The 16341-nt window shown below is 27.1% G+C and overlaps 1 protein-coding gene across 1 annotated transcript; it reads right to left on the bottom strand.

Annotated features, from left to right (window-relative positions):
- Positions 1–4483: 4483 nt before the first annotated feature.
- On the bottom strand, positions 4484–11218 carry LOC135924074 (cysteine-rich venom protein VAR7-like). Its single transcript, XM_065459122.1, has 7 exons — positions 11172–11218; positions 10962–11085; positions 10609–10699; positions 10401–10543; positions 9001–9086; positions 6691–6815; positions 4484–4638 (listed from the first exon to the last, which is right to left on the bottom strand). The coding sequence occupies exons 1-7, from the start codon at positions 11216–11218 to the stop codon at positions 4484–4486; spliced, it is 771 nt and encodes a 256-aa protein (XP_065315194.1).
- Positions 11219–16341: the final 5123 nt, after the last annotated feature.

The following is a 16341-nucleotide window of genomic DNA, read 5'->3' as shown; positions in this document are numbered from 1 at the left end:
GTGTCTGAGAGACATATTTTCATATGTTTATAGTTAATCTGCTTCAATATATATATGACGCCCATATTAGCGAATGTTGAAATAATCATTGGGCAAGTAAAAAACAATGTATTTACTGTTTTACTGAATATTTTAAAATAACATAATTGATCTTTTCTAACTATAGACGAATATACGTGCTGTCATTTGTTAAAAAGTATCCATGTGAAAAAAACGCCAGCATCTTAAATGACTCAAGTTGAAGTAATAGTAGTTTAAAGGTAAGAAAATAAGGTTTAGTTGGTTTTGCCAATTAGGATTTCATGAATTATCTTGTTGACAAATGTTAATACCATGGTTTTTGATGTTTTGAATTTAGATAAAAATTTTAATTTGCTAAGTATAACCATCAGAGACATGCATTGCCAAGCCCCGCTCGGATTTTTTTTTTAAAAATTATTTCGGCCCGCCGTGCCGATGTTTTATATTTTCAGGCCCGGCTTGGATTTTTTTAAAATATATTAATTTACTTTTATTTTTATAGCTAATAATGGCGATTTAAAATATTTGGTTTTCTGATAACCATAATGGATAAAAAAAAAGACGATAAGTACATAAAAAATTGCAAAGGCAAATTTTAAGATAGAAAAAAATGGAATTAGATATTTTAGTGTATATTTTAAAATAGATCTAATTATTATATATAAATTTTGAAAAATATTTTACCAATATGATTGATTTCAAAAAATAATTTCGTCAAAAATGACTGAACAAAAGTCCCGAAATTAGTAGATCTCACCAGACTCGGTATATATTATTTGTAGTCATAGTAAGAAAGTATACCAAAATTTCTTTAATTGTTTTTAGATCAAAAAATATCAAACAGTATAAGATGCAGTTAAGGATGAAGAACATATTTTCATATTTTAACATTTTAACATTAACTTCAGAATGGAGAACGGTTTACTTATTTGTATCTATATTCAATATTAATATATTCAGGGGTTTAGAAAAAAATTTAAATGGGTGTTTTAGGAAGCTTCTTCCCAAACTTTCTTGCCCTACCTTGTGCCGGCTTCTGTCTAGGTTAAATTTTAATTAAGGATTTTTCAATAATTCATTAATCAGTTTGCTAAGGCCTTAAAGAATAACCGAGTTTTATGATAAAAAAACAGAACACCATGCCCAAATTTTTGTTTAAGCCAATACTTAATAATTAATTTTTCGTTTAGTGCATTTGTCTATTTGGTAATAAGAAATAAAGATATTAGAAAAATAAGAAAATATCAAAAATGGCATCAAGACAAAACGAACAATATAGAAGCCCTAAAATCATCTGAATTACTAATTGATATAATTACCTATTTTATTTATCAAAATATGTTGTATCTATTTCAATCATATTATAAGGGATCATCGAAGTTCGTAATATTAAAAAATTACTATTTTTAGTATAAAAAAAAATATATTTTTTAAATGTATAGACTCAGAGACATGATTATGCCCTTATTGTATCTGCTGTTGCTTATTTTATTTAGTAGTGGGAGCATAAAAAACTAGTTATGGTGAAAATAAAAACGATTACAATATATACCCTCAAGCCCCATTGAACGATTGTTTAGTAAGGTAAACCCCCAAAATAATATACTAATTAGTGATAGCTGCTCTAATTGTAAAGAGAAAATGATTAAACACCCATCTTATACTAAAGGAAACGTCATGCTCAATCTATAGACTCCTAAGGGCGTGTCCCATCTAAATCGTAGCGTCTTTGGGAAGCATCGCGTTTCCAAAAAAAAATAAATAATTTTATATAATTTATAATATACTAATACCATTTTTATGAATATTCAAAAATAAAATTAGCACCATTCCAGTCCTCCATGCGTTTCTATTATTCATTATGTCCAGTTTAATTTAAGCTCCATAAGTCTTCGTCAATTACATCCTTTTAATATTTATTTTAGGAATAGAAATAGGCTTAAAGTTATTATATTTATGTAGACATCTAGTATCTCTTTCCCCTTAAACAATTGAATCCCTAAGAACTAGATCATAAGCCTTCTCAAAGGTAATAAACACATATAGATCCTTCATTGATTATCATTCATCGATAATAAATGTCAAAGGTTTTTCCTTTACTCGTTTTCTCACACTTTCATTTCCTGAAGCATTAACTTAATATCCTAAAAAATTTTTAAACGTGAAAATTATATAAAATTTAATTATATTAACAATAAATTGTTCATTTAATTTTATAAATGTTTAACACCCTTTTTATTGGAACAAAAAAATTTTTGAAATGACTTTATAGAAAAAGAGGAATAGTAATTATCAAAACACTATTTTGGGGTTTTTACTTAGATTAAATGGCATTAGTCTTTTAATATTAAATTATTTAAGCTATGTCAACAAACCCAAAAAAAAATTTGTCTAAAAGGTTTAAAACGTTCAAAACATTATTTTTCTATCACATTTTCATAATGGTATCTTTATTATCTTATACTTGTTTGACATAAAAAAAAAGGAAAAGGGGCATAAATTTTAAGGAAAGAGTAATTCATATGATAAATTTAAATAGATTATATTTTAAAAAACACTAATTTATAATCTTACAACTATTGATATTAATCCCAACATATATATGTTTTTCAATATTTCCTCTGAGAAACGTATATCTAAGAACTTTTTTTATTTGATTTATCATATCATCTATTTTTATAAATTCCATAAAAAAATTAAGTTTATGATTTGAATTTTTAATGAATATTCAAATTAAAATTATTTTTGTTTCAATTTAGAAATTTTTAGAAAATTGTTTTGGGCATGTTTTTATTTAAATCTGTCTCATTTTCGTTAAATTTTTAATTTTTTAATTCTCCAAAATTCATTTTTAAAAAAATTTACAGTTTTGAACTTTCGAATGAATATGAGATTATAAATAAAAATTTTTAAAAAATCACTATAAAAATATGAACGGAAAATTTGATGGATTTTTTTTTATATTAATATTTTCATTTCGCAAATGGGAAGGAGTGATCCATTCTTCTCATCCTATATACCACAACTGATATCGATAGCAAAATGCATATTTAATTATTAACTACATACTTTTAAAAAAATATTTTGAGTTTAATCATATAATATAGACCCTATCATTGGGAACGCAGTCGTCATATATAGGCCCTTTAGAAATCTACTAAAAGATTTATTTTGAACACTTTATTAATTCATTTTTTTTTATAAACTAAAATATGTGCATTTGTACTATTTAAAGATAAGATGGGAGTGTGTGGGGAGAGGGGGGGGGGTGTTTCAAAAATTTTAAGGGTAGAATAAAAATTTATATGCAGTGATTCTATTATAACGAGTAATGCGTTGTTAAAATTTAAGGGGCCAAATAGGCTCAAAAAAATATTTAAAAACATTTAATTTACTTATGACATGAAAGTCTACACTCCAATACAATTTTTTTAAAATCCTAGCCATGTCCTGCTACTCAATTAAAAGTCAAGATTAGGTCCCCATTATAAGATAAATAAGATTAATAACCTCTGCACATGGGCGTAGTCATGATGTTCCTGGGGGGGGGGTAAATTGGACGTGCTCTTCGCCATAAATTTAATAGCCCTATTTTATTCATTTTTTCGACAAGAGAGGGATGGGGGATGCGTAGAGATTTTTACAGCCTTAAAATGGTATTTATAAAAACTTGAAATTTCCAAGGAGTGTTATGCTTCAGCACCAAACGTGCCCGACATAACATTGTAAAAATAACGATTTAAATTTATAAACTTCCTATAACATAATAATAATCACAATATAATAATAATTCCATAAATATTCATTAAAATTTCAAATAATGCATAATAATATAAAATATAATATATAGTAATATAACACATTACAAAATAAAACTTTTTGAACTTAATAATTTTTTAAACATTATTAAATAATTAATATAATTTTAGATATAATATTTTCAAGCTTGATACTCACCCAGATAGTATATACAATACATATATATATCTAATACAATAATATTCGTACTAGATGAATAAACAGGCAAGCTAACAGTCCACTTTTCACTGAGTACCGATTTCTAAATTATTTAAAATAAAACTTTAATATTTTTTTTTAACTATATATCATTTAAATAATTAAATTAAGAGGAATGAGTAAAATTATAACTAGACCAGGCTTGTAAAGGCTCGATTTTAGCCGATTTTTAAAAACAGCTAATACAATATTTTATTTGGAAAAATATTACGCATAGATGAAACAAAGGTGACATTTAAAATCTTGAGGATTAAGGAGTATTATTCTGGCTAAAATAAGTTAGCCGTTTTTAAAAATCGGTCTAAATCGAGCGGTTTAATAGCAGTTCTTGTGATAAAAAAAAGTTGATTTTTTTGATTGATTACTCAAAGAAAACATTTTATTCAAAATAAGAAAAAATATTTTAAGGGGTAAAATTCTTAAAAATTTTTAATAACTCGAATATTTACTCGTTCCTTATGAAATATAAGGGAGAAGTTCCCGCATTTTTCCTTTTCTTTTTCTTATATTTCTTTTTCGAAGTTTTTCCTTTATAAGACACCTTTTTCTTTGAGTTATATTCTTTTGTATCAACAGAATCCTCATACTCGTACCACGTATCTATTTTAAAATGGGGGGAAAATAGAAATTTCAATTTTATTTATTCCCTTTATTTTGGCAGATAAGACATTTTATTACCTAATTTTATTTTAGGCATTAATCAAAACAAATTGAAGAATTATCCAGTCTCTAGGCCTCGGACCGGATTTTAAAAAGAATTGCAAACCCGGGCCGGGCTGATTTCCTAAATAAATAATATCAATCAATCAGTTTTTTAAAAAAAAATTATATAATGGAAATATTCATTTTAAACCAATTTTAAAAATGAGGTCAAAATAAAAATTATTTAAAATAACTAAATTTTAAAAATCCATGCAGGACCGAGCCCTGGAATGGTCAATTCGGGCTGGATTTGAAACTGAGGAAATATATATTTTCATCTAAAAATTAATATAATATTTATATATTATAAAATAATCTCACCAATTTCAACTTTTTTTTTCCCGTTATTTTCATTGCATTCCTCTTCGGTTCGACATATTTTTTCTAAAATGTGTTCATTATTCAAAATGATTTTTTTTACTATCTAAGGTTATTTAAATATCAATTGTTGTCCATTCAAATACATTATATAAATCATAAAATTTATTCTATGCCTTCCTTCCTTCCTTCTTTCCTTCCTTCCTTCCTTCCTTCCTTCCTTCCTTCCTTCCTTCCTTCCTTCCTTCCTTCCTTCCTTCCTTCCTTCCTTCCTTCCTTCCTTCCTTCCTTCCTTCCTTCCTTCCTTCCTTCCTTCCTTCCTTCCTTCCTTCCTTCCTTCCTTCCTTCCTTCCTTCCTTCCTTCCTTCCTTCCTTCCTTCCTTCCTTCCTTCCTTCCTTCCTTCCTTCCTTCCTTCCTTCCTTCCTTCCTTCCTTCCTTCCTTCCTTCCTTCCTTCCTTCCTTCCTTCTTCTCCTTCCTTCCTTCCTTCCTTCCTTCCTTAAATCGTCAACATAATCAAGAGAGATTTAAAAATTTTCTTAATCTGATATGCTTCCCTTTTTGATTGAAACCTTTGAATAAATGGAATAGAATTATTGATATGAAGATTCCCAGATAAACGTCTCGAAAAAACTTTCAGTGAAAAGTCCCGGAAAAATCCCTTAGAAAAAAAACGTCAGAAAAAATTCTCATGAAAAAATGGCTCAAGTAAATAAATAATGAAAAAGATCTCTAAAAATGTATTAATGAACATCAATATTATTTTGCCTTGTATAATATTTAATAAAACGCCATTATTTTGTGTTTTATTCATTAATATATTTTTTTTCACATATTGACCATTCAACAATTATAATTTTTTTTTCAAAACTGCCTCAATTTTATTATGTCAATTTTTAAAAAAAGCGCAAAACACTGACTCTAAAGCCATCCTATCTTATACAACCTAACCCTAACCCATCCAACATTATGCCTTATCTAAAACCTAGTTTCAACGAAGCAAATATTAGCACATCTACATCCATTTTTAAATTGCTCATGACACTAATTTATTAGTAGATTTTATTGATGGAGCAGTTGTAAGTATATGATTAATAGTACCGAAAGGTAGTTATCTCATACATACTACTCCTAGCAATAGGTTTTAGCCAATATCTCATTTCGGTAAAATCAAGTAGACACTGCACAACCTTGGTCCAACAATAATCCTTAGCGCATACCAAGTTTCTGTGAAATATAATAATGCTTCTCTGCAACTCTATATAAACTAGGCTGTTATAAGTTTCTGATTTATTTTACCTAATGGGTGATTATCTCACTAGCTTATATTCGGCCATAGTCAGTAAATAGCGTCGATATATAAAATACATCTATTTTTGTCTCTCATATGTATATAAAATTTAAACAGATACTTATACTTGGCAGTTGAATTTAATAACGCTGATCTTACACCAACGGATAGTCATTTCATATTTATCTCTAACACGTCATGCCTTAACTCATACCTAATTTTGGCAAAATTATCATCTCAGATATTTATTTTTTCTTATAATTTTTTTTCATTGGGGTTTTTATGGAGTTTCTTTCATTTACTCTTATTAAATAAAAATCGATAAGAAATAATGTTACAAACCACATCTTTCTAATAGAATGCCTTTGTAGGGTCCATTGTCAATGCATACAGTGCCTACTTTACATCCCTTACAAGATCGGACATTTGAAATTGCATAAGGAATCCATGAACGTTCGTAATTGCCTCTAATATAAATTTATATTTTATAAATATTTATGTTTTATAAATATTTAAGTTTTTTATAAAAAATATGAGGGACCGAATGAGAGACGCTATAAAATATTTCAAATTCTAAATTAAGACTTAATCCAATACAATGCTATCCCTTATCTTCCTAATAGCAGATCAGTAAAAAAATATGCTCGCTACTCGAGTTTACATATAAAAATGTGAAATTATTTTTTTTTGAAGTTATATATTTAGTTTCATTCTTGACTGATAGTTATATACGTGTTCAATTATTTCTGGAATATTAGATTATCCGAAATCCTCAACTGAGGAAGGATTCAGAATCCCTCTATTTTAAATTATTTCAGAGAAATTCTTAAATAAAAATCTGATTTAGCTGGAAAATGTATTCCAACATGTAGAATATCTAATCAAATCATATAAATTTTATATAATTATCGCCATTATTATTTTTGACATTTCTTAATTTACACAAAAAATATGTTATTTATAAATGAATAATAAAAAATTAAGAGTAGTATCAAAGGTTCACAACAAAATTGTTTCAAATTCGTGGGGTAAATATTCTAAAAAAGTTGGAATGCATTTACGGGAAAAATCGAGTCAAAGATCTTTCTTTCTTTATGAATTGGTGATCATGATATTTATATAGTTAAAAAAATGATAAAAATATAAATAATTTTAATCTTATTCAAATATTTATAATGCAATTCAGTTAAAAACGACCCCCTTTATTCTCATGGCACATATAAAATTTTTGCGGTAATAAATTAAAATACATTAAGTATTGACATTTTCTATTTTCCGCCAGTCGTTAAAGAACTATGACAAAATTAGTAAAATAATTCAATGATAAAAATAATATTCATATAAGTTGATATAAAACTTTATACAAGGTTTAAAATTTAGCATCAAGGTTTGATTGAATAACCCTGATTATATTTTATCCAAAATAGAATTTTTGGCAACTCTCTGTGGAAACTATTAATTGTATATACTTCTTCTCTACAATCTGCATTATACCCGTCGATGCTTTTCTAGCTAAATTTTAGGATTTTTGTAATTCTGGATTGGTTTGAGATTGGTCTTTATGTGAATCTTTCTAATACCCATATTCTTTTATCTGACCACCATTTTTGTGGATTTTTAAGAATAGCTTGAGGTTCTGTTTAAACTGATATTCCCTCTAAGAAAAAATAACATCTCACTTAGTGTGATGATATAATATATTGACTTTATTTTTTTTCTAATTATTGTTAGTGTATTCTATTTTAAATTGTCTTTCATTACTAAATATCGCTCGATACACTAGTCCAGTTTTAAGTTTAATTTTCCAATTGAGTCTTTTCTTTCTTTAAGTTATGTTAATAGTGACTTTTCTTTTGCCTTTTGAAAAAGATAAGATACATTCAAAATAAAAATCGAAGTTCCTACTTATAAAATGAATAGCCCAGCTCATGATTCCTTCAATTACAGAGTTGGAACAAAGTTTTAAAGAGATAAATTCACTTATTCAAGATATCCCCAAATCATCTTTGCAATATTTCTCTCATAATTATTAGAACATGAACTTCTTTCAGCAGTTCTGCTTAACCTTCATGGTAAATTTCCTAAATAATATTTAGGTCAGCAGAGATTTTCCTTTTCCTTTTCCTTGCTATTTTCTTTTTTATACTATTTAATCAAAAATTACTACGCAAGCTTGGAGATTTCGCTCATAGTTGAAAATCTCGAGGCTTATATAATATTTTTTGACTAAAATCGTTTTAAAATTAGCTAAATCGAGTCGTTTAACAACATTAGAATTTAAAAATATTTACTAGGTGAAAAATTTAGTGTCGTTCTATGAATTAAGATGGTGTCAATGACATTAATATACTATAGGCTGACTATTCATTTTTAAAAGTGCACATTGATAGTGGTGTGGTGTAGATGTCATTTTGATACTGCTCCGCATATGATATTAAAAATGCTACAGTTAATTAGTATGTGTACAGGTTAAATGAATAAATAATTAGACTAATTAAAATATTAATACCAATGGGTGGTGTATGATTTTTACAATAAAGAATATCGATGAGTTGCAAATGGATTTTTTTTTAAAGAAAACAAAAGTAATTATATATTATAAATAACACGGATCCTATCTTTATCGTATATATTACGCGGTAAAGCATTTACGGTGGATAATAATTGCAAGCGTATATTTTCCATACTCCGCAATCCGTCATACCACACCCTATTTCTCTTGAGGCTCCCCATACTAGCTATTTTTTAAAATAAAAAGTAATATACTTAATTGTATAGAGATTTTTTTAAAATTTATATAAAATACAATTTACTAATATAATTTAAAGCTTTCTAAGTCAATATAAATAATATTTATATTGCTTTACTTAATTCTTAGAGTGTTCTAACTCTACTTCTAGTCTAAAGTCTATATATCCTTAGGAGGTCCACACTTTGTGAAACCCTAAAAATTTATTCTAAAATTGTTTTCTACGCAATAAAATATCTTTTTACTCCGGTGATAATAGTGAAGGTCACGGTCCGGTCTTTGGTTCGGACTGGACCGATACTCTCGGACGGGACCGGACCGGACAACGGTCCTTAAGGAAAAAATCGATCCAGACCGTGGTCCTAAATAAAAAGACAGGTTCAGGACCAGTCTTTTTATTTGTTTAAAAGACATATTTTTTTTAACCTAATTTAATTTGTTTTATCATTTTATTAAATATAAGAGTATTATATAAACAATAAAATTTATTCAATGGTATTGAAGAAAGTGATTTTGTGCTTGTGGAGGGCATATTAAAATTAAGAGTAGATTATGTTTTTGAGATATTTTAATTTTCATCATTAGAAGTATATATTTCATGTTTTATCAGATTTATTTTATTAAAAATAAGGCTAAGTTATTTTGACAAAATTATTCAGACAGTTTCTTAAGAAAATATAGAATTATATAAATAATAACCAAAATATTTTAATAATACTGCTTATTTTGATTAATTTATTGCTTAAAAAATTATAAACAATTATTTTGTTACTTGTTGCTGACGATATATTAAATTTGGTGCTGCAGTGAACACATACTATATGTTTTTTATTGTGACTATAGGTCTGGTCCGAGGATATCGGTCACTAACTATAAATAAAATGTTTCTTGGACAAACTTATGGTTTTCATATTGTAAAATAAAAATTAACAAAATCTAAAATAACTTATCTAGAAAAATATCATAAAATAAAATATACAAAAAAATTATATTAATTGAATAGTAAAGCAAACTTAAATAATATTAAAAGACCGGTCCGGACCGCGGTCTGGACCATAAAAAATAAAAAGACCGGTCCGGACCATGGTCCTCAAAAAATCGGTCCCGTTGACCTTCACTAGGTGATATGCTGTATTTTGTTTAAAAAAATCGAACTCTTGTAAAAAATAATCGAAATAGGGTTAGAACACTGTGTAATAATCAAGTAAAGACTGCCAAAACGAACTGATACATAGTATAATAAAAATATTTAAGAACTAAGGAACATTCGATTTTTTTAAACTTTATGAATAATAAAAAAAACCTGGGTATAATGACCTATGACGCCACGACTATATTCGTTTCCAAAATTAAAGTCTTTCACCTCATCGTACCAAGAATTTACGATATCCACCCAAGGTGTTAATTTTGTCCCTTCGAATAAATTTTGACCACCTGTCTCATAATCTAAAAATTATAAGAATTAAAGCATGTTAGATATATCGTTTTATATATATAGTCTTTAGCGTAACTTGATATGGCTCTACTTCCCGGAGAATCATGTTCAAATTTGCATTTTCGCGTCAAAGTTTCTGCCTTTCGAGCCCCTTCCATGTTCCACGTCTTCATATTTTAGAGTTCATTTATATTAACAAAATTAAATAATACAAAATTTCATTCTAAGAGCTATTTTCGTCATTGCAAAAACCTTATATTCAAATAATTATTATGGTGACATAAAATGGCTATAAAAAATGAGTTAACTAAATTTATATTTTTTTTAAAAAAAATATGTTACCTTCATTATCTTTCCTAAATATAAAAAAAAGTATTTTCTTTTAGATTTTCATTGAAGAACTCGTTGACAATAATTATATTTAATTACCAATTTAAACATAGCCTTTGAAGGTGGGTGTACGTTAGCTCTAAAATCATTGTGAGCTTTCAATATTGAAGATATGGCTTTTGAATTGGGCAATACAGATTTACTTAATCTTGTTTTACATATACTAATTAGCATTTAAAAAAAATATATAACTTACTTTGAGTTTATAAGCACAAGGATTAGTAATTCAAGAAGTTGGCATTTTAAAACCATCCTCCACTATATTTGTGATCGATAGGATATTGGCACAAAATCATTATTTTAGAAGTATGTAATTACATAATATTTAAAAAAATGTTTAATAATAATATGTAGAACACTTTTAATAAAAATTAATAGTTATATTACAAAAATTTAAAATATGTTTTACATTTTATAAAACACGTCTATTTTTTAACTAATGAGGATGACTCGATGGGGTCATCTTCATACTTTGGATAAGAGTAACACTTTCTGCATGCTTCAAATTATCACCACACCGTACTGGATTCGTATTTTAAGTTAAAATTATTAAAACTTAAATTAAAAATAAAATTCTCAGCCTTAACATTCCTACCGGTAAGCACAGCATTGAAAAAATGAAGTTTGATTCATTTGCTTCAGACTTTCGGCAATCATATGAACAATACATTAAAGATGTCATGAAAAACGAAGATATACGATAATCCAAATTTATAAACTTCACCTTTTTTCGTGTATATCCTCTTCCATAATTTTTAAAGAACGATTTTTTTTAATGGTATTCATTATGTCATATGAACCGAATAATAAATTATTGGTATTTAATTCTTTTAAACTAATCGAATAATTTACTATTCTCAAGAAAAGTAAGATATACTATCCTTATTAGATTGCCATTCGTTTTTGACTTTTTTTCCAAGCGGGGGTATTATTTTCATATAAAGCATTTAGAAAAACGATATATATTTCTCGAATAAATTTGATGTCTGTATTGTGTTAATAGAATCGATACTGTTAAACTGATTTGAATAAAGTCTTGGGTATTTTTGTTTTCCCCATAAATCAAACCAAAAATTAGTTGCTTCCATAATATTAGTTAGATATCATTTTTTTAAAAATATTTTTATGTAAAATTTCTATCTTCTAATAGTAATTATACCGTTTTAACTGTAAGGTTTAAATTTGTATTGGTAAACTTCTCGATTTGAACCGATTTTTAAAAATCCAGAAAAATACTATGCAAGCCTGAAGACTTTGCTCATAGATGGCACAAAGGTTTATACTTCTATTAGCAAAATCGCGAGGCTTAGGCAATATTTTTCTGGCTAAAATATTGAGTTAGCCGTTTTTAAAAATCGGTATAAATCGAGCAGTTTGACAAGACTAGTTTAAATGATTGGAAATATGCAGGGGTATAATATTCCATTAAAACAAAGCGATAAAATTATAATGTCATTATTAGCAATTTTTTCCAAGAGTGGACAAAGGTCAGTTTGGTTTAGGCGACTATGATTCTATAACTTTATTTTATAGTTAAACTATAATTTTTGTATAATTCTAATATATATTTTTCAAATTTCATAATGCATTTATTAATCTTTTGGCTTCAATTCTTTTATTTTGAAAATTTTATAATCAATAAATGACATTAATATAATAATCTAGACTGATTGATTCATTAAAATTAATTTTAAAAGTATTCATACAGAGGACAATTGTAGAAGCCATGGTATGCCTATTGATTAAATATTAATTTTTTCAAACTTCGGTTTTATTTTTTCATAATAATCTTTAAAATTAGAAAAATATTTGTAAACATTGCATGATATAAGCTCCACTATTCGCTTGGGTTATTATATTATATTTTCTATTTTCTCAATAAACTAGAAGGTGTAATTGATTTGATCATTAAGTTGTTTTAATATGTAATTTGCAACGCCTTCAACAGAAAAACTTTCTATATCAATTATTTTGATTAAATCCTCTTGGTTTTTTCACAAAAAATATATCGAATAATTAAACTCAAATTTTCACAACTGCTAAATTTTTTGTCTCATCAGCTTTAATAGGCAAATAACGGCATCTCATCTTTGTTAAAATTTGTTAAGATAGTTCCTAACACTACTTCTGCTATTATAGATATGATTCAATTTGAATATGAGTTGATGTATATTGGGCATTTATTGATATTAATTTTATAATTTTTTCCGAATTTTTCACTGGCATATATGAAAATATTGCAATAAAAATCCTGAAGAATAAATTATATTCTACCATTGTAATGAAATCAGACCCACGAAAAGTAGCTTATATGCTGGTTGTATAAAGTCAAATATTCATTTCAAATAATATCAATACGCTCATTGATGGTTAACCAAATCGTCGATATTTCTGTATTTTTCTCTATAATACCTTTTTTCCAAGTAATATTAAATTTAAATGTCCTATGAGGGTTCCATATTTTGACAGCCATATATTTAAATAATTTTATCTTTTTTTCTTTTGGATTTAATGGTTTATGGCTAATGAAGATTTTTAACATCAATTTTTTTAAATTTGGGGGCCGGAAATATTTTTGGAGGTGTTTTGGTTACCAAAAACATTCAAAGGCCTGGCTTAAGGACCGAAAATTTATTTGATGGGGGAAGGGGGGGGGGATAAAATTGTTCTAATATTTAATAAAGTAAATTGTCTCATTAGAAAAATTTAAGATTAATGAATTCTTTGTGGAATAATTTTAAAATTAATATAATATATTATAAGATAATATAATTCACCATATGGATCATAGGCGTAGCCAGGATTTTCCTAAGGGGGGGGGATTAAAAAATTACTGGAGGCTTCGCCCCAGTCCTCATTTGGGGCGGGCCTTCGGCCGGGTTTAGTTTATATATAGTCATAAAATATTTTTACAAGATAGGAGGTTAATTTTAATAAAAAAAATAAATGAAATATATTTTTATTAGTTTATATAAAATATAATAAATTACTTGTATATACATTAATATAAGAGCATGGTAATAATTTATTCGAAACAAGTATAAGAAATTTATCTATATTATAATTTTCGATGTCCTCCTACGTCATCGTGACGTCATGTCATCGCTACGCCATGTCATCACGCCATGTCATCGCTACGCCATGTCATCGCTACGCCATGTCATCGCTACGCCATGTCATCGCTACGCCATGTCATCGCTACGCCATGTCATCGCTACGCCATGTCATCGCTACGCCATGTCATCGCTACGCCATGTCATCGCTACGCCATGTCATCGCTACGCCATGTCATCGCTACGTCATGTCATCGCTAAGTCATGTCATCGGTACGTATTTATTTTTATTTGTTGATTTTATTTTATTTTATTCATACAGATGAACGGAATTGATGGTGTACACATACCTAACATGGATGAATTGATAAAAACAATATTCCCTCAAATTTGTAAATATGAATGAAACTTTTTATTTCACTTAATCCTTTCTTTATTTTTTAGATTACCTTATCAATTTTCATCTCATATTATCAATTACACATTAATGAAATCTTTTTATACTCATATTTTTCTTTCATAACCAATAATTAAGAAGATAACCAAGTATATTCAAATATTTAAATATTCTTATCCTAACCTATCTATAATCTCCAATCCTTATAAATAACTCTTTCTTTATTTTTTTCCCCTCCCTTAATGAATTTATTTATCACTAAATTTTATTATCTCATTCTTTTCTTTCTATCTATATTCTCAAAACCTAATCAATTCCTTTAATTTAATTTTTATTATTTTTATAATATAATAATTTATACCTTCTTCCCCCCCCCCTTTTTAATCTTATTTTTTTAATCACCTTACAATTAATTAACCTTAATCTTAATAATAACATTACATTCATCATATTATTTTTTAACTTATAGAATATCATAATAGGCTTGATAAGTCTCCCAAAATTTTTTTCTGATGATAGCCAAACCTTATCAATTCCTTTAATTTAATTTTTATTATTTTTATAATATAATAATTTATACCTTCTATTTTCCCCCCATTTTTAATCTTATTTTTTAATTACCTTACAATTAATTAACCTTAACCTTAATCTTAATAACATTACATTCATCATGTTATTTTTTAACTTTTAGAATATCATAATAGGCTTGATAAGTCCCCCAAAATGTTTTTTTGATGATAGCCCTCCAACTACTAGAAATATGTATCTAATATTGACCCATCTAGCGGTTTTACATTATTTTAATGTTTGTTTAATTTCAACAATAGTTTATTTATATTTTTTTGCCTGATTTCTTTATTTGTCTAGGCTAACCCTAATCCCTCACATTGCTACAAAACATGATGAATCTATTATTAAAGATAAGCAAAGAAAATAATGACGATTAAACAAACGCCTTACCCGTTCTAGAGTTACTGGTAGACAAAATAATAAAGAACTACGCTTGAAATGAAGTCATCTGGAGGTTTATTCTTTTTTTTATCTTATGTTTTATATCTATTTATTTTATTTTCACCCAGTTCTCCAAATGATATTTCTATCACTACTACCACAATCCCTATGCCACCTCCACCTATTTTTTAACAAATATAAATATTTTTATTTATCACTAAATTTTATTATCTCATTCTTTTTTTTCCATCTCTATCATCTATTAACCACTATTTCTCAAAACCTTATAAATTCCTTTAATTTAATTTTTATAATATAATAATTTATACCTTCTTTTTCCCCCCCTATTTTAATCTTATTTTTTAATTACCTTACAATTAATTAACCTTTATCTTAATAACATTACATTCATCATGTTATTTTTTAACTTTTAGAATATCATAATAGGCTTGATAAGTCCCCAAAAATTTTTTTTCGATGATAGCCCTCTAACTACTAGAAATATGCATCTAATATTGACCCATCTATCGGTTTTACATTATTTTAATGTTTGTTTAATTTCAACAATAGTTTATTTATATTTTTGCCTGATTTCTTTATTTGTCTAGGCTAACCCTAATCCCTCACATTGCTACAAAACATGATGAATCTATTATTAAAGATAAGCAAAGAAAATAATGAAGATTAAACAAACGCCTTACCCGTTCTAGAGTTATTGGTAGATAAAATAATAAAGAACTACGCTCAAAATGAACACATCTGGAGGTTTATTTTGTTTTTTTTTCTTATGTTTTATATCTACGTTTATTTTATTTTCACCCATTTCTCCAAATGATATTTCTATCACCATGACCACAATCCCTATGCTACCTCCGCCTATTTTATAACAAATATAAACATTTAATTCTGTACTATCATACACTTCACTAGGAGTTAATATAAATATTACTTTATCCGATTCTCTGAGAAACTTTCATGAATATTTAGAGGAATGTTCAAACTTGAATGTACAGTACGG

This window comes from Gordionus sp. m RMFG-2023, chromosome 2 (genome assembly GCF_954871325.1).
Source record: "Gordionus sp. m RMFG-2023 chromosome 2, tfGorSpeb1-WG-v2, whole genome shotgun sequence".
Classification (NCBI taxonomy): Eukaryota; Metazoa; Nematomorpha; class Gordioida; order Chordodea; family Parachordodidae; genus Gordionus; species Gordionus sp. m RMFG-2023.
This window is presented reverse-complemented; position numbering and strand designations above follow the sequence as displayed.